Raw genomic sequence first — 23,909 nt, forward strand, 5'->3', positions numbered from 1 at the left:
ACACCCAAATTCTTCTCTTCCCAGGATCCTCCATGCATGTGCCAGCGTGGCCTGTCACCTTACTGTGCTGCCAGTATTTCTTCACAGAGCAATGCAACAGTCAACAGCCCAGCAGCTCATACCAGCACCCTAACTATGTCAATGGTTTACTCCAACAGTTGCAATCCTGCCTTAAATGGTCAAGAAAAATGGGATACAAATGTGACATAGCACTAAAACTGCTGCACCATGACCTATCTACATACAGCATAACAAAAGGTTTCCAAACACCATTTCTCATATCTGGCTCTTCTAGCCTCCCATGGTTTTAACTTCTGCTTTGGCACAGAATATATATATTTGGCCCTTCTAGGGTGCTGCTTCTGCACATTCACACTCACCTTCCCCACTTCCTCACATTCCTGGCACTTCTTGTAAAGCTCCTGGGTTTGCTGGAAGAAATTGAGGCAGTTGTGAGGGTCCACACCTCCCTTTTAGCCATAGTCTCTAAATATGAAGTGACTTCGGTTAACTCAGGTGGTATCCAACAGGTTTGAAAATCTTTTAGAAAGATCTGGTGGCGCTGTGGCACCATCCTATACAGCTCCTTTGTTAAGGAGACATTCAGTTTTCTCCAAAAGCTGTCTTGTGAGGAGGATCCATGAAGAGGAATGAAGAAGTGGGTTCTGAAGGAGATTTGGTGTTAAATTGAATGTAACCACTGCAAACAATATTCAACACTCATTGACCTTAAGTAATTGCATGCCAGAAACCCTAATGCTGAGAAACGAAACTTGAAAAGGGAAGGGACACAGTAGTAGAAGAGGTGCAATATTAACAAGACTCTGGCACAGGATTCTCAATAATCCCATCAGATCTGAGCTCTAGAAGCTGATGAGCTCCTGAGCTAAATCTCCAGTGGTCCTGCTTGGATTATCCCTCCTTCTTGGTGGGATATGGATGACAAGGCTGTGTCTGAGGTCCATAGTAGAAGGAGAACCTCTGATGTATTTGGTAACTACCTCTAATACCTAAAAGCAGGACAGGTGAACTCTCTTGTGTTGTAGCAGACTCTAAGTCCCCAGGAGCAAACAGTGGCATTGGTAATTTTCAGTTTCACTCAGTCTTCAAGAGAAGAGGCATCTCCTCAAAAGGTAAATCCTCTATTTCTGACTGAGCTTCAGAGGACAGTCGAGAATGTAGGAATAGTATTTTATAACAATACCTATCCTTACTGGCCTGGCCCATGAATCAGAAGCATCAGATGCTCTAAGGGCACCCTTTGCTACAAACAATCCTCTATATAACAAAGTCCTGAGCAGCCTTTTCCTGCTCCTCATGCAAGGCATCTAGGATGGGGGAAAACAGCACCCTACAGGCCATATTGATACTGTGCCATAACAATTTGGTAATTTGGTACTCGCATCTCAAGAGACCTGGAAGAGTATACTTTGCAGCCCAGAGCACTCATTCTTCTGCTTTCTCTATCCACTGGCGCAGACCAAGAAGCGTTTTCACTCGGATTGTTCTAAAGCTGCAGATACCAAAGAATTAAGAGCAAGGTGCTGGAAAATATACCTAAAGTCCTGGTGAGTGACCTATACCAGGGACCAGTCAGCTTGCAATTCAACTACATACATCATGCAACTTCAATCCACAATGGAACTAACTGAAGATGTTTACAAATACAAACTTCTTAAAACAGAGGAAGAGATGGTTAGTCAATAGCAGCTGCGATAGATTGTGACCAAAATCACCCAGATATATAGTGTTGAGGTATCAACTTAGCATAGGTATTTTCATCTTACACAATGCCCACAATAGCAGTGGACAGTGGCCAAGTTAGCATTGTTTGAGGTATCATAATTGCATTTCCACACTTTTCAAAAATTTTAAGATGTAACAGAGAATTTCATGGCTTTCTAAAGCTGTGGCTCTCAACCAGGGGTATGCAGAGATCTACCAGGGGGTACATCAACTAATCTAGATATTTGCCTAGTTTTACAACAGGCTACATAAAAAGCACTAGCAAAGTCAGTACAAACTAAAATGTCATACTGTGACTTGTTTCAGAGTAACAGCCGTGTTAGTCTGTATTCGCAAAAAGAAAAGGAGTGCTTGTGGCACCTTAGAGACTAACCAATTTATTTGAGCACAAGCTTTCGTGAGCTACAGCTCACTTCATCGGATGCATACTGTGGAAAATACAGAAGATGTTCTTATACATACAAACCATGAAAAAATGGGTGTTTACCACTACAAAAGGTTCTCTCTCCCCCCACCCCACTCTCCTGCTGATAATAGCTTATCTAAAGTGATCACTCCCCTTACAATGTGTATGATAATCAAGGTGGGCCATTTCCAGCACAAATCCAGGATTTCTCCCCCCCCCCCCTTTTTTTTCCCACACACACAAACCCACTCTCCTGTTGGTAATAGCTTATCTAAAGTGTGACTTGTTTATACTGCTCTATATACTATACACTAAAATATAAGTACAATATTTATATTCCAATTGATTTATTTTATAATTACATGGTAAAAATGAGAAAGTCAGCTATTTTTCAGTAATAGTGTGACTGACATTTTTGTATTTTTAGGTCTGATTTTTAAGCAAGTAGTTTTAAGTGAGGTGAAACTTGGGGTACACAAGACAAATCAGACTCCCGCAAAGGATACAGTAGTCTGGAAGGTTGATCACTACTGCTCTAACGTTTTCTTTTATAAAGCTTCACTGTCCTTAAGTCATCAATACTTATTTACATCTTAAAAATTTATTTTTGGTCTTGAATTATACCCTCTAACAATTCCTTTAAAATTTCTTTCCATATTTCTCTGCATACTGAATCCCGTACCTACCGTAATCAATCCATGAGTACATTTAGGGAGGTATGGGAATCAGTACACTGGGGGTACGGGAAAAAACAACAAATGCTCACTGACCCTGTCTATAAGTATGTGGGAGAAGGGGGAGAGAGGGTTTTACATCATGACAATAACACACCTGTGCCCTGTTTACATAGATTCCACCACAGGTACCACTGGAACAACTTTACTGGTGAATTATAGACCTGATTTCTGCCAGCCTCCAATAAGCCAGAAGTCTGTCCCCCCTCTCATTAAGATCTTGCATACAATAGATATATTTACAACTCCTCTAAAAAAACCCTGTTACTCCAACATGCTGGTAAAACACCACATGCATCCACATACAAGTACTTAAAAAAATGTAGACATGTGCCAAATAGTGTTTAGATTAGCCTGGCTGGTCTACGCTGGGAAAGTTTACTAAAGAGTCTCAACAATTCTAATACCAGCTTTGTTGAGCTGGAGATAAAACTGCTGGAAACCCTAGTGTAGACAGGTTCAAGCAGCAAGACCAGTTTTTAACCACAGCTATCATTAGAATTGCTTTCCAGAAGATTTCACTAAAAAGGTGACAAAAACAGATCCAACCACTGATGCCTTGTCTACGCTAGGGCTCCCAGCAGTTTTAATACCAATTCAGATGAACAGGTGTTAAAACCAGTCAGAGGATTTGGGTTTTTTTTTTTTTTAATTTCTCAAAAATAGCCAGCAAATCTGAATACTGTTTCCATCACAGCCATTTCTTTGCCAGTGTAGACAGAAGTTACTGGCATAATAGCACAAACAGTGCACCAGTCCTTCCATTAGTATCTCTCAATACATCTATGGACTTTGAAATCTCCAAGAACCCATTGCTTCTGGAAGCTGTACTGGTAAATATGGGATAGGCACCCACAGAAGGTTACAACTGAAACTCTTTAGAAGAGCACTAGTATAGATGTAGGACAAAACTAAAATGGTTCAGGACGCTAATCAGGCATACTGAACTTTTTGTGCCTAGACCGTTTCTGTCCCACCCGTTCCATTTCCGAACAGAGACAAAGTCTAAGATAGTTGGCCAACGGAGGCTTAGCCAAGAATGTTATTGGTGTTACTCTCATTAGGCTAACGTTGGTGAGGCCCCAGGAGCCTTGTCTATGCTAGGAAGTATATCTATTGCAGAAAATGGTTTTCATCAAAATAATTCCCACAAACTAGTATTTAAGATTGTTTCAGTGGTAGTGCAGAATGGACAAGACAGTTTTCAACCCTAACACCATTTTCTCTAGGCCATACTAGTATTTAAACCATTTTATAAACAAAGGGGCAAGGGAACCTTAGGAAAATTTTGTGCAACATTTCCTAATATTCACCAGGTTTAGTTGTGCTTCCAGCAGAGCTATTCAAAGGGGCCTAGTTGAATTTCAATGGGACTTAGGTGCCTAAAACCCTTAGGCTCCTTTGAAAACCCCACCTTAGAAGACCTTGTGGGGATGAAGGAGAAGAAGGGGAAGCACAGCGAAGGAGAGGAAGGAAAAAAGAGATAGTGGCAAAGAGAATTTGGGGAAAACAAGAGGCGAGAGAAAATATCAGAGAAAGATGACAATTTATCATACCAGAGACAGCACCTCTCGTCACTCAAGACGAGAAACACTGCCTCCCAAAAAGACAATTCAGGCACCAGGAAATGGTGAAAGTGATGGGGGAGGACCAAATCTGACCTGAGGTAAGAAAAAAAATGAAATTACAACCCAGACCAAGTGTCGTCATCTACTCTGTTACTGGTAGGATGCACTCACTCTGACAAATTTCTGAAATTACGTGTCCGCCCTCATTTTTATTTATTTATGATCATGAGTATGGTGATCAAAACCGAATGCAGTCACATAACACTATTTTCACCAAAATTTGAAGCTCAAGTTATTACTAAAAGTAGATTCCAAATCTAAAATACTAAATAGTAATGTAGATTTGCATGATATAACTGAAATTAGAAAAAAGGAGATTGGAAGCATGGGCTTGTGATTATAAGGCACTGTACTGCGATTTGACAGATCTGGGTTCAATTCCTAGCTCTGTCACCAATTCCCTTGTGTGACCTCAGTCAAGTGACTTAATTTCTCTGTGCCTCAATTCTCCATCCGTTAAAACAAAAATAAAAGGGTATGGGAATAATAATGCTTCCTTTCTCCAATCCTCAGTCTGTCTTGTCTGGTTACACAGCAAGCTGTTTGGGACAGGGAATGAGTCTTACTATGCATATGTACAGTGATTACCGTAATGGTAGCCCAAATGTCTGTTACAACCTCTAGGCACTACCACAATGCAAATAATAAAAATAATAAAAGATTTACCCTGCTGTCCACCAGAGCTCAAGAAGTAGGAGAAAGTTTTATGGAGAAGAGGAAGAAGTCCTGGAAGTTCTAAACAAAGCAGTTTTGAGGGAAACAGTTCAGACATACACATAAAAACCATCCCAATAAGATGAATAAGGAAGTAAAAACCACCACATTGAGATGAATAAGGCAGTAAAAACTACTACACTGAGACGAATGAGAGTTTATACAACATGCCTAGCCAAGATACAGTCTAGGCACAATTTAATTTTTAAAATATACAAACTAAAGAATTTAACTGGAAGACATATCAACATAACCCCCTTGCCCCCCAAAAGCCCAATGTGAACCTCCTCCCCAGAGCAACTTTACCTACGTCCCTCAGAGAAAGCCTGGGAAACTAGGTGAGCTTTGCAGAGTACCCTGAAGGGCCCAACAGATTTGGGCTCCCTACTGAGCATAAACAAAATGAACACACACTCTGGGCCTCAGCTTCTCATCTATCCAATGAGGACAATAATGTGTACTCACCCTTAAAAAGGTATTTTGAGATCTATAGATATACTATATAAATGATATAAAATATTACTGGACTCAAAGGCACTTCAGTTGCCATCTGAACTAGGAGGCTGTCAGCCTGAACATCACAACTAGGTGAAGTCAACTGACGAAGTAGCTAGAAACCAAGTCATTTAAAGCTTTATACAGCAGGTCAAAACCAAAACCTTGATTTGCACCTCCACATTAGGCAGAGGCAGGATAGTCTGCTGCCAATTAGGACTCATCCTGGTCCATATAAAATGCCCAATCCCTTTATGAATCTTGCTAAATTCTTGGCATCAGTGACCACCGGGGGCAATGAGTTCCATAGTTTAAGTACATGTTGTGTGAATAAAATATTTCCTTTTATCAGTTTTGAAACGGCCACTTTTTAATTTCATTGAATGTTTCCTTTGTTCTTACGTTATGAGAGAGGAAAAACAGAAGCTCCTAATCTACCTTCTCTATTCCATTCTAACATACTGTTTCATGCCCCCTCTTATTTATTTCACTGCTAAGGTAAACAATCCCAATCTTTTCACTGCTCTTCACATAAGAACTTTTGGCCTTAATTTCTCTGTGCCTCAGACACTATCTGTAAAATGGGGATAATACCACCACCTTGTCTCATATGGGTGCTGTGAAAATAAATTCATTAATGTTCGTAAAGCACCCAGATACTTTAGTAATGAGTGCCACAGAGAAAGCCAACGAGGAAATGAATCTGTAGTCAGAGCAGGGTTTGGATGGGGTGCACTAAATAGAGTATGATTTCACACACTGAACGAGGATAAAATACTCGATAGCTGCTCATTCAGTGAGTACCATCTATCCAGTGCATTCAATGAGGCAGGGGTCCTGGGGAAAAAGTAGAATGTCATCATGTAATTAAAGACTATCTTAATTAATTTACACAAAGAAGATGACAAGCTTGCACAGTTAACTTAAAATCTGGCAGTTCCTAACTTCTGAGTGCTGACTTTGCTACTTTAATGATTTCTCTGTATTTGTGTGTAATATTTTCCATATTATTCTCCATCCCATTCCTTGTGCATCACTTGCTTTTTTGACCACAGCCACACAGCAAACGTCTTCACTGAGCTATCTACAATGAAAGCCAGGTCCCTTTCTTGAGTTGATACAACTAATTTAGAACCTTGGAAAGTGTGTTAGTAGCTTAACTTTTCCCCTTCATTGTGCATTCTTTTCATTTATTGGTAAGGAACTTCATTTGCCTGAATGCACAGCATTATATCAGCTTCTTTAGGTCTCAATGAAGTTCTTCTGGGACAGCTCCATTCTTAACTCATCTAAATAATGTCTCATCTGAAAATTTTGCCACCTCAGTACCTATTCCCCTTCCCTGATCATTCATAAGCATATTAAACAACACTGGACCTAGTACCGAACATTGAGGCATTCTGCTGTTAACCTTTTGCCTGCATGAAAATTGACCATTTAATCCACGGGTCTTAAACTGGGGGTCTGGACCCTTCAGGGGGTCACGAGGTTATTACATGGGGGGTCACGAGCTGTCAGCCTCCACCCCAAACCCCACTTTGCCTCCAGCATTTATAATGGTGTTAAATATATAAAAAAGTGTTTTTAATTTATAAGAGGGGGTTGCTGATTTAATCCTATTCTTTGTTTTCTGTCTCCTCGCCAGTTTTTGATCCATAACAACACTTTGTTTCTCATCCCAGATCTGAAAGAAAGTCTTCTCACAGCCTTCTGTTATTTTAAGTCCCTTTCTGCAGACTCAGGAAGACCACACTGCACTGGTTCACATTCAGAAGTTTTCTGTGACAGCCAAAGGGCCAAAAATGTAGATTTAAAAAAAAAAAATTCTGCTAACCTAATAGGTAAGGCCCACTTGCCAATGAAAATATTATTGGCAAGTGCATTTGTCAAATGTATATTCCCAAAGCGGATTCAGTTTTCCACTGAACGCAAACATTTTTATTATACAAAAGCTTATTCTGTTTCCCATATTTCTAATTAATTTTGTAGTTATTTAGGTTTAGCACTACATTGCCTCTGCCCCAACCATAATTCTCATTACCTGAACTACAACGGTGACCCATTTTCAGATACTGCACTTAACTTTGATTATAGGCCTAAACATGTTCTCACTGAGTAATATGAACCCACCAATATCAAGTATTTTGAGATATACAAATCAAAGCATTACCATTAAATTCAGAAAAGTCACTGTGCTAATACAGTAGGCTGTATAACTACTACCCTCATCTCTTAAATTTTCCTACAAAAGGGTTTTAAGAAATTTGCAGGCTATATGGCTAATTTTGGGAAGATGTACTTCTGGAATAACAACCTTATATTTGAGGAAGAGGTACATGAAGAATTGAAAATGTGCACCACAAAGTACTGATTTTACAATTGGTTTCATGCATACATATTTCTGTTAGTAAATTGATGCTTCAACACACTAGCTTTGCCTTATTCATATAAACTGCTATAGATTCCTTATCTGGGTCTCAGAGATTTGCATACAAAGGTACACTAATTCTGTGTTTAATGAGATTTGTATAATTGATGGCACATGAAATCTTAATACAGAGCAGAGAACGACTGCCTCCAATGTGCTATTTGTCTAGTCAGGAATTGTAAAGTCTTTTTGTGGATTGTGTATGGCACAGCCATTGTACACGTAAAGGGAAACCATTCCAGTTCTTATCATCTCCAACAGAAGAGATCAAATCTATTTATGCTTTTATATCATTCTCACCTAATTGTCTCAACGTTTCTGGTTGTCCCAGACCAGTTAAGGTTGTTCTGGTGATGATTTACCTATGCCTTATGAGATTTTCAAATGTATGTTTAATCTTAACATTTCCTCAATTTCTAAGTGTTTTTAATATATATATATATATATATACACATACATACACACACATAAAAAGCTACATAGTGCCTTTTTTTCAATGTATTTGTTTACCTTTAAGTTATTGGTATGTCCTTAACCTCAACAAAGTTGGTGTGTCTTGGATTTATGTATTTACATTGTTTATGAATGCACTGGGAACCATTCTAAGTTCTACAGCAGCTAGTTCCCAAACATGCCCTTCCCCATTTCAGAATTAGCCCAGTGTTCTAGATTTTACCAAGAGCTCTCAAATAAATCTCATTTGAAATTTCTAGTACAAAATGATTCTGAAGAGAAAACAGCAAAGATATAATTTTCTAAACATGATTAAAGCCTGGGTTGTTGTTTTTTCCTGAGACTTATAACTCAAAAACAACTTCTTTCAATCAACGCACATTTGGGCCAAAAATTGTTTGCTGACCACAGACCACACATGGAAGATCTGAAGTGGGAATGACATATTTTGAGGATTTTAGAGGGGGTGGTACTGTCACATCAGGCTTATAATGGAAACCAAGTCTCAGTCTGTAATACAGTGAAAAGAAATCCACTATTTTCAATCCTACAACTAATTTCGAATTTGGACTATCAATATAATAAAACAATTTGAATACATGGTGCGAAGTCCTGGATAAAGAGACAACCAATAGAAAGACTAACCAGGTTCCTATAAAATGTATCATACCAAGTTGCAGCAGCAGCATTTTCTATCTCAAGCTGGTTCTCAACCAGGGTTCTGGGGTCCTTTAGGGGGCTGCAAGCAGGTTTTGGGGGGGCGCAAAGCAGGGCCAGTGTTAGACTTGCTGGGGCTCAGGGCAAGAAAGCTGAAGCCTCGCAGTGTAGGGCTGAAGCCCAGGGCTCCCAGCCCTGCCACCGGGGGCTGAAGCCAAAGCCTGAGCAACTTAGCTTTGTGGGGACCCCTGTGGCATGGGGCTCTGGGCAATTGCCTTGTCTGCTACCCCCTAATGCTGGCCCTGGCTTTTATATGCAGAAAAACAGTTGTGACACTGGTGGGCTGTGAAGTTTTTAAAGCATGTTGGGGGGGGGGAAAGAGGGGCTCAGAAAGAAAAAGGTTGAGAACCCCTGTTCTATCTTGTTGTTTTTACTTTGGAAAGAATACATCCATAATGTGAAGTTACCAAACTTCACATCACCCTGCAACCTAACAGGAAAAGGTGAATTTCCATTTTCAAAACTAACCCATTATAACTTGAAAGAAGGAACATTTTCTTAAAATCTGACAACCCAAATATTAACCTTGTTTAGTTAAAATAATTCTCCCTACTCATCACCAAAATCCCACATTGAAAAAAACATGTTCTTCCATACATGTTCTTTCCAGCTTAGGAATTTCACAATATACACCACGAGAGACATGCTTATAAAAATTCAGTTTCTAAGATTCCTGTCTCCCAGTAAAATACTAACTTCAAGAGTGAAATACCTTTTTTATCAAATATTACAAACATTTACAATATTTCTCACTTTAAGACTTAGTGTGTAACAAATAGAATTCAAAAGCAGTTGGCATACCACCTTTGCAATGTTAATCAGTGCAGTTATGAGTTCTTACCCTGATACTATAGTTTAAACCCGCATATCGTCATGTGGTACGTGCACCACAGTTTGAGAACCAATTTACAGAATATATCCTCCAACAAATACAATACACAAAGCAACTGTGAGATTAACCCTCATTTTGCTGTTTGCTTAATTACTTCTATACAAACCCACCCAAATCTAGAGAAAGATAAGAAGAATTTATTGTATCACATGAGGAGACTGAGCTAGGATCTGGTGTGACAGACTAAAAGTTTGGCAACAGTCATAGAATCATAGAAGTGTAGGATTGGAAGGGACCTTGAGAGGTCATCTAGTCCTGCCTGCACCCAATGCAGGACCACATAATAACTAGACTATTCCTGACAGGTGTCTGACTTGTTCTTAAAAACCTCCAAAGACAGAGATTCCACAACCTCCCTAGGAAACTTGTTCCAGTGTTTAACAATCCGTCCTCTTACTCAAAATAAAAAAAATCTCAATACTAATGGACTCCTATAAGACAACTCAGCTAAATTAGCAAACCTTAAGGCAGAGTGAGGAGTGTGGACACCAGTCTCCATCCCACATACTCTAGTCCTGCATCAAAGTTACCTACCCTCTGGCTGGAAGCCTGTAACATTACTCCCCATATTCTGAACTTTCCTACTGTGTTGTCTATGTCTGTCAAGACTGGATGTAGACACCTCTATTCCAGTATATCTTCAGAGATCCGCCTAATTTAAAAAGATTACTTCTATATCACTGGGACAACAAAGATCATCCCTCTTTAAGCAAAGGGAGATAGAAGATAACTTTTTGCCAGGTTAGGTGCTGAGGTTATCCCCTCAAGAAACAATAACCTGGATGAAATCTCTTATTACAAGGAGCTTCTTCAAGATCTTACATTCTAAACCAACTATTCACTTGCCAAAGTGAGAAAAAACCTCTCCATACAGACATACACGCTATTACATTTTTCTTTTCTTTCCAGATACATTCCGTTTTGCCTGTGTTCTTGTCTCCTTCCTTCTCATTGCTATTTTTGATTAATCCTTAACTATCCACTTACCTCCCTTACAACAATAAAAAATACAGAATGACAAGAGTACATATCTAAAGCATTTTCTCTACTTACGTACGTAACTTTTCTTAACCTTTCAAAATGTTTGCAGTGATTTGTTAATACAGCTGCATTCATTTCCTTTTCTACACTAAAGATTCAAATATTAAAAGTTCATAACCTGCCAAAGTTGCCAAAACGTCAGCTCGTCCCGAAGCAAGACCACAGCTACTAATCATATCCCCAAACACTAGTCCCAATGCAGAAAAAGACATGAAGACCTCTCCCTGAACCAAACATTCGCTTGAACCTGTTCTTCATCTTCCACCCCTCACAGTCGCAAGAAACCACTCTCCAAACATCTCCAAAACACGCCTGCATCCTCCTCACAGAAGCCTGCCACCCTCCTGCCGCCACACAGTCCCGGCCCTGACACATTGCTCCCCTCCTCTGAGCCACCTACAACACACCCCCTCTCCTCTGCCTGGACCCTTCCCACTGTGACATAGGCACGAACAGCTCTGTCTCCCCGCCACACGCCATGTGTGACTCTCCTTCCCCTGCCTTTACCTACAACCCCCCCCATCCACACCCAGCCCCACCAGCCCTCTGACATCCACACCCCCACATTCCCCTCCCCCACAGGGACCTACCGACCCCAACACGCCGCCCCCCCAAGCTCCACCCGCGCCCTCCCAGCCCTCCCCCCCGCGGACACGCCTGGCCCCCGTCCCCAGCCCCGGATGCCCCCGCCCCTACGTCCCCTCTCCCTGCCCGGCCTGGGCCCCCCGCCGCCAGGCGGCTGCAGCCCCCGCCCCGTCCCGGCACAGCGAGGAAGGAGGCCGGGATCAAACCCCAGGCAGGGAGTTTTCGCCCCATCAGGCCCCAGGCCGCTGCGCTCAGCAGCGGGGTAACCAGCCCCAGCCCCGTTCCTGGCGGCCGGGCCGGGCGGCGCTAGGCCGCGGCAGGCCCCTCCGCCTGCCCTGTGCGGGGCCGGGAGCCGCCGGCGGCCGGGGCCTGCCCGTAACGGCCACGGCCCCCTCCCCCATGACACTGCAAAGCTGCCCGGCCGCCGCCCTGGCCCCGGCCGCCCCGGGGCCTCCGCCGCCGCCGGCCCCCCCGCTCTCGGCGGCGCCGCCATGACGATCCCGCTGGCCGGCGGGTGCCCGCAGCCGGCAGGCCCCGGCCCTCACCTTCATGTCGGGACATCCTAGTTCAGAGGCGGCGGCCCAGGCCCGTCCCGGGCTCCCCTGGCTGCTCGGCGCCGCTCGGCCTGGGCCCCGCGCGCTAAGCCCGGCGCGGGCAGGGGGCGGCGGGCGCGGGGGGTCGGTGGCGGCGGCCCCGGCCTCTCCAGGGGGCGGATCCAGCAGCTTCCCGGGCGCCGTGACACGGTGACTCTCGTCGGGCCCCGCCGGCTCCTAGCGCCGCCCCCCGCCTCCTTCCCCTGGCCCCCGCTTCCGCTGCGCCGCGGCCGCTCGCGTCCCCGGGCTGGGTCTGGGCGCCTCCCGCTCCCGCTCCCGGCCACAGCGCCGCCGCCGCCGCCGCCTCCGCCCAGCCCCCTCCCTCCCCCCGCCCGGCGGCCGCCGCGGCTGCTGCATGCAGGGAGGAAGAGGAAATGCACGGCAGCGAGGGGGGCCGGGAGCGCCGGCACCGCCCCGCGCAGCCCGAGCTCCCCGCCCGCGGCCAGCTTCCGCCCCTGCCCCAGGGCGGCGGCCGGGCTGCGGCAGCCTCGAGCCCAGCCTGGGCTCCCCTGACTCCCCCGCCGGGGCCGGGACACAGTCGCCTTGCGCGGCGGGAGCAACGGGGCTGGGGCTGGCCGCAAGCAGGGGGGGCCCGCGCGGCAGAGCCCCCCCGCCAGGCGGCCAGGGCTCGAGGGGGGCTGGGATGAAAGCCCCTTCAAGCAAAGTGCGAAACCCGGCGGCACCAGGCTTTGGGGAGGGAGAGGGAGGGGGAGGGGGTCTTGTACTTTCCATGATTGTTGGGCCCAGCCATGTGATACACCAGCCTGCAGGAAGCCTGAGAAGCCCGGGTGCACCTCCGGAAGTGCAGGTGGAGTGGAGAACATGGAGCCCCCCCCCGACCCACATGGCTCCCTGCCTGAAACTTTCCTCTTTCTTATAACCCAGCGGCTGGGCTGATGCAATGTAACGTTAACCTTTAACAAGCCAGAAACGGGGAAGTTAAGGCTCCTGGTCCCTGTGCTATGATGCACATAGCAAAAGCCCCTTGCTGTGGTGTTTCTCAGCTAGGGAGCTCAGTATTGCTGGTTGTTAGGTGTACGTTGGCAACTACACAGGCTGATGCCGCAGCAACCTTAACTGGGGCATGTTCTGATATTTAAAAAATAAAATAAACGCTGCTGAGTAGCTTTAATGTAACATTAACGTAGCTTTTGCCTTTAACTTTGCATTTTTCAGAGAAAAGGAAAACGCCTCTGATTAATAGTAGCATCAATCATTCAAAGTGACCTTTTGTTAATGGGAGGGTGGGTTCAGATTTGGACTTGCAGACAGTTTTCTGCAAAGCAGAGTTAACAGGGCAACAACACATCCCTTTACACTGAGGTGGTTTCCAATCTTGGGAACCGAAAACAAGGCGCTTTTTTTTTTTTTTAATAAAAAAATTTAGACGTTGCAGAATGCTGGAAAAGTTAAAAATAAACCCCCAAAGTGTTAGACGCACAGTTTTTTTCACATCTGTGACATCCTTCTTTCTCTGCTAGTAAGGCATTATGTTTGGATGATTGTACATCTCAGTGGTACACCCAAAACAGCCTGATAGTAGCTGTGTCCTTGTGCCTAGTCTGCCAGTCTTCTTTCTTGGCTCTTGAGCAGTGAAATATGCAGTGATGTCATAAAGAGGGTGGGGAATCATTAATCTCAGTTTAAAAAAAAACCTAGCAAATACTACTGAGCATGCTGAAAACTGATTTTTTTAATCAGTTAATTTTATTATTCATTCCAACCAATTTTTAATCACACTTGGTCAAGGACACAGGGCCAGCCATAGTGGTAGGGGGAGAAGTGAGCAAAATCTTTCTGTCAACCATCTCCAAAAACAAAACCATTTTTAACTGTTTCTTGTCCTCCATGGTCATGTACCACTATGCATTAAGCTGAATATCCCAAATATTTATAAATTAAATATATATTGCCAACCCCAAACATTAAGTCATGAGTCAGATGCCCAAAATAATTGGCTTGCAAAGAATTACATTATAATGATCACTTTGTCTTTAGAAGGAGGCACCTACACTTAATTTGCATGATCATCTCATTTCCAAACTTTGACATACAATTAACCTTTTAAAAATACAACCAGAAATGCAAGCCTCCCCATTGAGTATTTTAGCACAGTCCTGTCTCTCTGTTCTGGCCCATCCCTGAATATCTCCCACCCACTATACCTATAGCCATCTCCCCCAAAGTCTCCTTTGCTCCTTTCCCCTCATACTTTTGAGTCAGTCTCCCTTCTGTACCCCACATTCTCTGGCATCCCAGTCAACCTCACATTCTCCTGTTCCTTCTGTTTACTTCCTGCCCTAAATACCCCTACACCCCACATTGTCCAGCAATGCCCATCAATATGCCCTACTTCCCCTTTCCTCCTCATTTATTCTCCTGCACTCCCTCCTGTATTCTCCATCACCCTACTGGCCATCCTCCCTAAAGGTAGCTTAGCTTCAGTCTCACTGAAAACAATGGGGGGGGGAGAGAGAAGAGAGGGACAGAATGGTGCCCATCGGGCATCCTCAGCCACATGCAGAAGCTCAAGGGAAATGGTGGCCATTTTGACTGAGGGCAGCCTCAGGCTTCAGTGCTCTTTGAAATGATGGGAGGTGGTGGTCCCTGTCAAATGCAAAAATCTGCCAGGACCCTGAAGAAAGTTATGAACTTCTCTCTCTCACACACACACACACACAAAACCACAAACACAAAAGGTGAGCCAAATGAGAGTTGATGGCTCAGGGGTAACCAGATGTCCCTTAAAACCAGGATTCCAGGACCCATTTGTCAATTTTACATCAAATGGTGTTTTGTCCTACATTTTGTCAACACATCGGCCACCTGAAGGAGCTGCTCTGTGTATCTCTAACATAGTCTTGTGGCCGAGACATCGCACTGGGCCTCAGGAGATTTGGGTTCAGTTCTAGACTGCCACAGGTTCACTAGGTGACCTTAGGAAAGGTCATTTAATCTCTCTAGGCCTCAATTCCTCATCTGTAAAATGGAGATTAATAATCCTTCCAGTTTCTTTGAATACTAATCATGTGGATCCCACTCATGGTATATATACACACACCCCTCATATGTGGGTCCAGAAACTTTTTGGCCAGCAATGTCCAGTGGAGCGGTCCTCACACCCCACCCAGGGGGGTAAGGAAAGTGCAGCCCCACCCAATATTCAGTTCCCTCTCACCACCTGCATCAGAACTCAGGGCTCATCTATGCTTAAAACGCTACAGCAACACCTAGCACTTTATATGCAGAGATTTAGGTCAGTTTAACTACTCTGCTCAAGGGTGTGGATTTTTCCACACCCCTAACCAACATATTTAAACAAAGTTAATTTTCTAGCATAAACCAGGTCTCAGTGATGTCCACCCCACTCCCTGTAGAAGATTCTGAAATTAAAACTATTTCCAGTAGTTAGTTCAGTTTAGTATTGTTAGATACTGTTAAAACACTTTCCTGCCCTCATGGCAGTATCTTTGCTATTTTAGGCAGAGGGCTAAATATTTCATTTATATTGCAAATCAACTGAAATAAAAATATTGTATGTTGCTAGTTCATTAGTTTCTTAAATTACTAAAGGGGCTGTTTTGTACTTGTCTCTTCACTTTTCTAATTGTATAACTATTAAGAACAAATCAAGAGGCATGCCTGCACAAGGCTCAAGAGGCCCCTGCCATAAATTATGAAGACAAAATTAAGTTGTTCACAGAACTCCACATTTCCTTCTGACCTGCACCTCTAATACCACTCAGAGCACTCCCTGCAGCAAATCACATAGAAAAGTGTATCTTGTTCTGATGGTCAATAGACTTGAACAATTTTGAACCAGGAGGGGAAGACTGTTCCAGAGCAGAGGGCCCCACACAGAATGCTCTGCTACAATCTCCTCTCCCAAAGGAGAGGGGAACTAGCTCTAATGGTCAGTAGAATGTCAGCTCTTACACAGAGACTCTCTGTACTAAGAGGTTTCACATTTAGAGCATTAGATCCCCAAAGACAGGTTCAGGAGTTCATTAACATCCTTGCTATGAGAACGCCACAAAAACAAAAATCAGGAATTAGCCTGCGCTATATTTGCGGCCAACACCACTGTTAGCTATATTGAACATCCACAAGTCAAGAAAGCCAAAATGCTTCCACTAGGCTATACTATTCAATTTGGGTTTGCAGTGCTCCTAAGTCACCAAGGCCTGCTCTAGGCTACAAAGTTAGGTAGAGTCTTGTGTCAACCTGTGTTTTTATCTGCACTCATATTTGTCTCCAGCCGACATAAGTGCTTGGTTTCACCTCCCTGAATGGTGTAGATTCACAGCCAACCTACCAAGGTCAATGCAGTATGAGCGTAGACAAGGCATTATCTGTGTCAACCCTAACAGTTTTCCAGATGCTGTCCTACAATGCCACATTCCCTGCAACAGTGACCCCTCTGGTCACAATTTTAAACTTCACGTGGCCCACAGGTCAGAGAAGCCCTCCCCCTTAAGCCCTCTGCATGTTTTTCAAATATCTTTCTCATTAGCGAGCACACCTAGCAGCTCTCCCTTGTTGTGTGCAACTTCCCAACGAAACATGGTGGCTCCACACACACACACCATTCACTCTGGCCTGGAGTGGACAGGAGGTATTGATCTCCTGGGCCTGTGTGGGAGAAGAGACTGGGTAATCACAGTTACAGACCATGTGTAGAAACGAGGGCATCTATAAACAGTTTACACAGGGGCCATAGGCAAAGTGGTACAACAGGGATCAGCCGCAGTGACACATGAAAGCAAAGAAACTTTGCCAGGGATACCACAAGGCCAGGGAGCACAATAGATCTGGTGCTGTCCTGCAAACATGCCGTTTCTACAAGAAACTGCATGCCATACTTGTCAGCACCTCACAGATCATGGTGTATACCTTGGAGGAGCCCAAGACAGATCCCTGCCATGAACAATGAGGAGTAAGTGGAGGAGAAGAAGTAGGGAGACATGGGGGGGGGCGGGGGGGACACGACTCCAGTTATGCTGAGAACCAGGATCTGTTTGAGACTCTGCCAGTCTAGCCAGTCCTGCCAGCTGGGCATGGATAAACCTGATGAAGGGGAAAGGAACTCTGGTAAATGTGTAAATGCATTTTTCCTTACAAAGTTTAAATGTAAAGATAGCACCCAGCCCCACCCCAAGCTAACAAGACAAAGGTATCAACTTCTCATTGTTTTACTCATTCAAGAAGAGGTACAAACACAGGCAGAGTTGGCATCTGCTTTTCATTCCCCTGTTGGGTTAGGTGGGAAGTGGGGCATGCACAGCAGTTTATGTCCAGAGAGCTGTACCTTATACCCTCCTGAGAGATCTCAGGACATTCACGGAGATCCTCGGAAATCCTCTCCTGCAGGTTTCCAGGGATGGCTGCCTTATTTCTTCCTCCATGGTAGGGCATTTTCCCACACTACTCTGCTGTGAGTTCAACAGGAGCCATTTCAGTAGATAGGCTAGTGGTATAGAGGCCAGGGCAGCTTTGGGATGCCAGTAGCAACTGACTTCTTTAGGCCTTTACCCTCAGGAGTGAGACATCAGCTCAAACCACCACCACCTGTGGAAAATAGCACCAGTACTGTATTGCCCTACACACATACACACGGCATAGGGACTGAAAGCCCCTCCTTGGCCCTGGCAGGCCATACTCACCATGGCTGGGGCTGGAGAGCAGTGTCGTGCCAAGGGACTCCCTCCAACATAAGCATAGTTGGACGTCTATACTGGTGGTGGGAAGAAGAGAGAAGGAGTTTGATATTATTAATCATAGGTACAAGTCTTACTTCTTTCCCAAAAATCCTAACACCCTCCAATTTTCATTATTTTTGGAGGTTCCTGGGTTTTTGGGGTTTCAGGATTTTTAGAGGTACTAGGGCTTTTGGGGTATCAGGTATTTCCTAGAAAGTGTTCTGTGGCTTTTGGGGCTTCAGATTTTTAGATATGCTGGGGTCTACTCACCACAGTGGTGCCTCCTGCAGGCCATCCTGGGGATTAGCTCTGCCAGCCTGTACACCCTCTCTAGCTGGTGCCTCTCCTACCATCCTCTCCACCTGCAGACCCACCTCAGTCTAGGAACCACACTGTCCTCTTCATGACTCCAACCTCTGGTTTTGTCATTGTCCATATTTCCCTGCTTCTGGGGTTCAGTCCATTATTCTGGCCAGTTTCCCAGTGGTGAATGAGGCATGGGGGTGTCCCAGGCCTGCTCACTACTCTAGATCCTAACTAAAGGACTCTGTAGACAGCAGGCTCCTACTGTGTCTCTTTAAACTCAATGTGACATCAATTCTCTAGGCCACTTTCCTGAGGCCCCAGCACCTTCTTCACAGGGTATTCAGCCAGTGAGTCCTAACAGTCAGCCAGAAGCTCCCTCTTGCTCCTTGCCAGTAACCGCACAGTCCAAGGTGCTACCCTTTCTACAACCTGCTAAAAACAAAGTCCCCACTTCTATCAGCTCCCCCACAGTTACTAACCCTGCTCTGCCCTGCAGCTCCTTTTGTATTAGCCTGCTGGGCCCTGATTGGCTGCTCCGTGCAGCCTCTTGGCCAGTTGGCTGCATGCCGCACAGACTCTCTAGGCCACTTAGAGGACTCACCTCCACTCCACTGCTCCTTTCTGTAATGAGGTGTAGTGGGCCCATGAGGCCTTCATTAGTCCCTTCCACGCTTGTGTGGGGTGAACACCCCATCACATGAGGCTTTTGGGATTTCCTGAGGTGCCTGGCCTTTTGGGGATTTTCAGGATTTGCTCAGATTCTGAGGCTTTCAGGTTTTTTGGAGGTGTGGGACTTTGGTGGTTTTTTTGGATATACAGGGGCTTTTGGAGTTTCCAGAGGTGCTGGGGTTTGTGCTTTTCAGAAATGACAGGGTTTGGGTTTTTTTTGGAAGTGCTGGTGCTTTAGGGTTTTTTTTTAAGTGTTAGGGTTTAGGGTGTTTTTGGAGGTACCAGAGTTTTGGGGATGTGCCTGGGATTTGGGGATTTTCAGATGCGTTGGAGATTTGGTGGTTTTTGGAGACATTGGGTCTTTTGGAATTTTTAAGGATTTTTGAAGGTGCTGGGTTTTTTGGGTTTTTTTTTGATTTTCAGAATTTTCACAGGTGTCAGGGATTTTTGTGTTTTGGGATTTCCAGAGGTGCTTGGGATTGGGGATTTTCAGAGGTGCCAGGGCTTTAGGGGTTTTCAGAGGTTTTGTGCATTTTGAGGGTTTTGGATTTTGGGAGTTGCCGGAGCTTTGGGGATTTTCAGAGTACCTGGGCTTTTGGGATTTTTGGAATTGCCAGGACTTTTGGGATTTTCAGGATTTTGGGAGGTGCCTTGGAATTTGGTATTTTCGGAGGAGTAAGGGTTTTTTATTTTTTTTTATTTTTCAGAGATGCTGGTGCTTTTGTGATTTGGGGATTTTTGGAGGTGCTGGGGTTTTGGGGGTTTTGAGGATTTTCAGAGGTGCCATGGCTTTTGAGGTTTCAGGATTTTTGAAGGTGCTATGACTTTTGGCTTTTTCAGAGATACAGAGGTTTTTGGGGTTCTGACAGGTGCTGGGGCTTTTGGGATTTTTGGAGGTACTTGAAGTTTTGGAAGTGCCGATGCTTCTGGGTTTTCAGAGGTGGGCTCACAATTTTTCAGAGGAGCCAAGTCTTTTTTTTGTTTTTGGAGGCGCCAGATATATCAGGATTTTTGGAGATGCTGGGACTTATGCGATTTTCAGAAGTGCCAGGGCTTTGGGGATCTTCTGAGGTGTCAGGGACTTGTGGTTTTGGAATTTTTGGAGGTGCTGGGGCTTTTGGGATTTTCAGAAGTGCCAGGATGTGCATCAAAGTTTTAATCCATTAGCTAAAAACTGCGCTTCTGCTTACCATTGTTAGTTTCCAACTAAGATTACTCCGCATAAAGACTCTGCCAGGGACTTTGCATATAGGTTATGTTGAGGTATGCACTGACTCACAGGCAGCTGCTCTTTGCAATTTAGCTAGCAAGTGTGAAACCAGCTGGTTAGAATGGGGACCAGATGAACTAATGCCTTTTGTATATTGTATTTGCCCAGGCATGAATGAAGGAATGGTGATTTTCAGACTGCTAACTAGTGTTTTTGTAATATATGGCAGGGAACTTTAAACAATGAATCCCTGCCTGCTCCCCCCCCCCCACACACACACTAGTTTCCATTAATGCAGAGATGATACAAAAGATTTTTCAGCAAGGAAAATTGCAATTAAACACTATGGGCCAGATTTTAAAATCTGCTGCAGTCATAGTTGAAACTTTGGAGCCTAATCTCATTGTCAGAAGGGATTTAAGCACTTGGGAGTCTAAATCCTATAATTGATGAAATTTAAACTCCTAAATCCCTTTTAAAAGTGCAATGTGGCTCCTAAATCAGTCAGGTGTTACAATGCTGAGTGCAACAACACCTAATCACCTTTACAGATCTGGGATTGAGGCAAAGATTCAAGAATGGGAGTTTAACAGCATTGTTTTGATTTGCATTATAGTAGCAGCTGGAGGCCCCAATCAGGGAGGCAAGAAGAGGACAGTCCCTGCCCCAAAGAGCCTACATCTAAACATATGACAAGAAACCTTAAGATCTTGTTAAGTTCCTAAATAAGTGACCTGATTTTCACATTGGCCACCAGCGCCTGTTGACTTTAAATTGATGGGTGCTCAGAACTCCTATTAATCTATGCTGAAAAGCAGCATTTCCATGGCAAATGTTTCAGTTCATTCCCTTCCCCTTCTTTCCCTGTCCCGCCCTACACCCCAACTATCCAGGATAACATTTTGGGAGTTTACCTCAGGCTGATAACAGACTTTTATATGTAGACTAAAATAACAGTTGCAGCTGCTCCCCTGTCTATTTTGAATCTGACCAGTTCATTAACCATGGATGACTGATTCACTAATCCACTTTATCACCACTGTCAGAACCTAGAAAGAATAAATTCTACATCTCTTTAACCCCATTTTTTCTGCACATTGCTGCAAAGCACCTAACTTGGCTCATCCTCATCTATATGTAGTCACCACTGCACCTGTGCACTCCCATGGGAAAAACAAGTCTAGTAAATGAAGATGTTATATTGATTTTTCCCGCTCAGACACTGGTTGCTTGTCTATAGGGGAAATTTACCAGTATAATTATACCTCTATAGTTTATACTGGTATAACTCCCTGTATAGACACTTATTCTAGAAAGAGTATCTTTTTCCAGTTTAGTTTATACTAGAATCAGAATGACCATATGGGAAGTTATACCAGTATAATTAGGCTCACGGTAAATTTCTCTCTGTAGTAAAGCCCTGAGTGGCTGATCAGTTTCCTGTTTCATTTGATTATAGGCAGAGGGGGTAGCAACACATATAGCAAAGGTTACCCCATGCATGGTAAGACCCTATTTTAGTTGCTTATCACTTTGTCAAGCTAATTGTTGGGGTTGAAATTACCTAGGGCAGGTATCTGTTTCAGGCTGATTTTTTAAGTTTCAGTTAAAATTAAGCAGTTTATGAGAACAAGATTAGGGAAAAATACATTGTTTTGCCCATGTTAAAAGAAGTAACGAGTTCAAGATGTGTTAGCCTCAGTCCCTTGAACAAGTGCAGAGCTTTGTTTATTGCTGTCTATAGGTCTATCTTATGAAATTCAAAGGAGTCAGTCATCCAGGAAGGGAAAGACTGACTGACTCCCAGCTGTCTCAGGTAGGGTACCCTCACTGAGAGCACCTTCCTGAACATGGGAGGGTTTCAACAGGCCACATAGGAGCACTTTGTATGGATAGTGTTCTTGGCTGATCCAGTCACCTCTTACCTTCTCCTTGATAGGCAGTTCAGTCTATTTGGCTTAAGGCAAGTTTTCCAGACCTTTAATCATTCTTGTATCTCTTTTCTGAACTCCCTCCAGTTTTTCAACACACCCTGTGAAGTGTAAACCTCAAAACTGGACACAATAGTCCGGGAGAGTGCTCATCAGTACCATACAGAAATAATATCACTTCTGTGCTCACATGTGCTATGCAGCTGTTCATACAGCCAAGGATTGCATTAGACAATAGCTCATGTATGTGTACAGAAGTATTTGTTTTCCTGAATTGATAGACAAATACATGACTTGCCTTGAAGAGCCTGGACTTACTCATGTCCTGGTAATTTTCCGCATTTATTCTGTAGTTTAATTATGGTTGGAAATTGTTTAACTGCCAGTAGAAGGTAAAAGTTTTAAATCTGTGATGGAACATCAAGCTCAATGGAAATACTTGCATATAAAGTCTCTCTGATGACACTGTAGTTTTTCAGAATAAATTTGATTTCAGGGACCCTCTCAGATTTCTATTAAACTTATTTTTCAACAGAGGGGAAAAATACATTAAAAAGCATTTATTAAAATAAAATTTAAATACAAGTTTATTGCCCCCTAAAAAGCTCTCAAATTTGGAGACTATAAATTTAATAAAATCATAGAACAAATTTTGTCTTGCATGCTAAAAATTGTTTAAGTTATAGGAGAAATACCAATAGTTATTTGGATACTTGTGCCTATCTGTAAAGTACAGTGTGTTTCACTGATTTCATGGCACACAAGGCCTCCATCTGATATACATCTGGTGTTAACTCCATTGTTTTACTATTGCAAACAACAGAACAATTAGTGAAAGGTAAGACAGATTTTAGATTCCTCTAAACTACTACACAAATCTTTAGCTGTTCTGCACTTCAGTTGCATTGTATTTTTTCAGCTGGTAGGGGAATGGTTGTTTTGTAGGGCTGAATCGTAAGTGTGGAGGAAGGGTAAAGGACGAACAGGTCTGGGTATTTTTCTGCAGGAAGGCCACCAACAAGAACATTTCTTCAGCCCATCCAGATCTAGTTAAGGTAAGAGCTACACTATGTTGACTACATTTGTTTTGATCTATCTGATGCAAAATTGCTTCTCCATTTGCCACAAAGCTGAGGTTGAGTGAAGCTGGAGGAAAAAACCCCAGACATTTTGAAATGAAGACGGGTCTGGATGTTCCACTGAGAGGTTGGCTCTCTGAGTTCAAGGTACTCACCACTGTTGCCGTCCCATACAAATAACTCAAGGCTGCTCTTTACGTCAAGTATGATGAAAGCTCCCCGCTGCTGTCTGGATCAGAATGCTCCAAGGCACAAGATGCATTAAAGCAATATGGGAGTTTAAAACTCCTAACCCAGGGACTGACACCTAAAAAGCACCTTAAAGACTAACAGATTTATTTGGGCATAAGCTTTCGTGGGTAAAAAACCCACTTCTTCAGATGCCTGGAGTGAAAATTACAGATGCATCTGAAGTGGGTTTTTTTTTTTACCCACAAAAGCTTATGCCCAAATAAATCTGTTAGTTTTTAAGATGCCACCAGCCTCCTTGTTGCTTTTGTGGACAGACTAACACGGCTATCCCAATACTAAAAAGCATGTGTGTCCTGGAGTGTGTACCTGTCCGAGGCATGTCTTTTAATTT

At 43.8% G+C, this 23,909-nt stretch overlaps 1 protein-coding gene across 1 annotated transcript in view; it reads right to left on the bottom strand.

Moving 5' to 3' along the window:
- The window catches only part of KCMF1 (potassium channel modulatory factor 1), a 68,261-nt gene extending 55,563 nt beyond the window's left edge, over positions 1 to 12,698 (bottom strand). Inside the window, exon 1 of the mRNA XM_084628663.1 lies at positions 12,385 to 12,698. Within this exon, the coding sequence (XP_084484789.1) occupies positions 12,385 to 12,400 (16 nt within the window). The 5' untranslated portion in view covers positions 12,401 to 12,698. The remainder of the gene's footprint in view (positions 1 to 12,384) is intronic.
- Between the last annotated feature and the right edge of the window lie 11,211 nt (positions 12,699 to 23,909).

Source organism: Lepidochelys olivacea, assembly GCF_965140295.1.
Source record: "Lepidochelys olivacea isolate rLepOli2 genome assembly, chromosome: 5".
Taxonomy (NCBI): domain Eukaryota; kingdom Metazoa; phylum Chordata; order Testudines; family Cheloniidae; genus Lepidochelys; species Lepidochelys olivacea.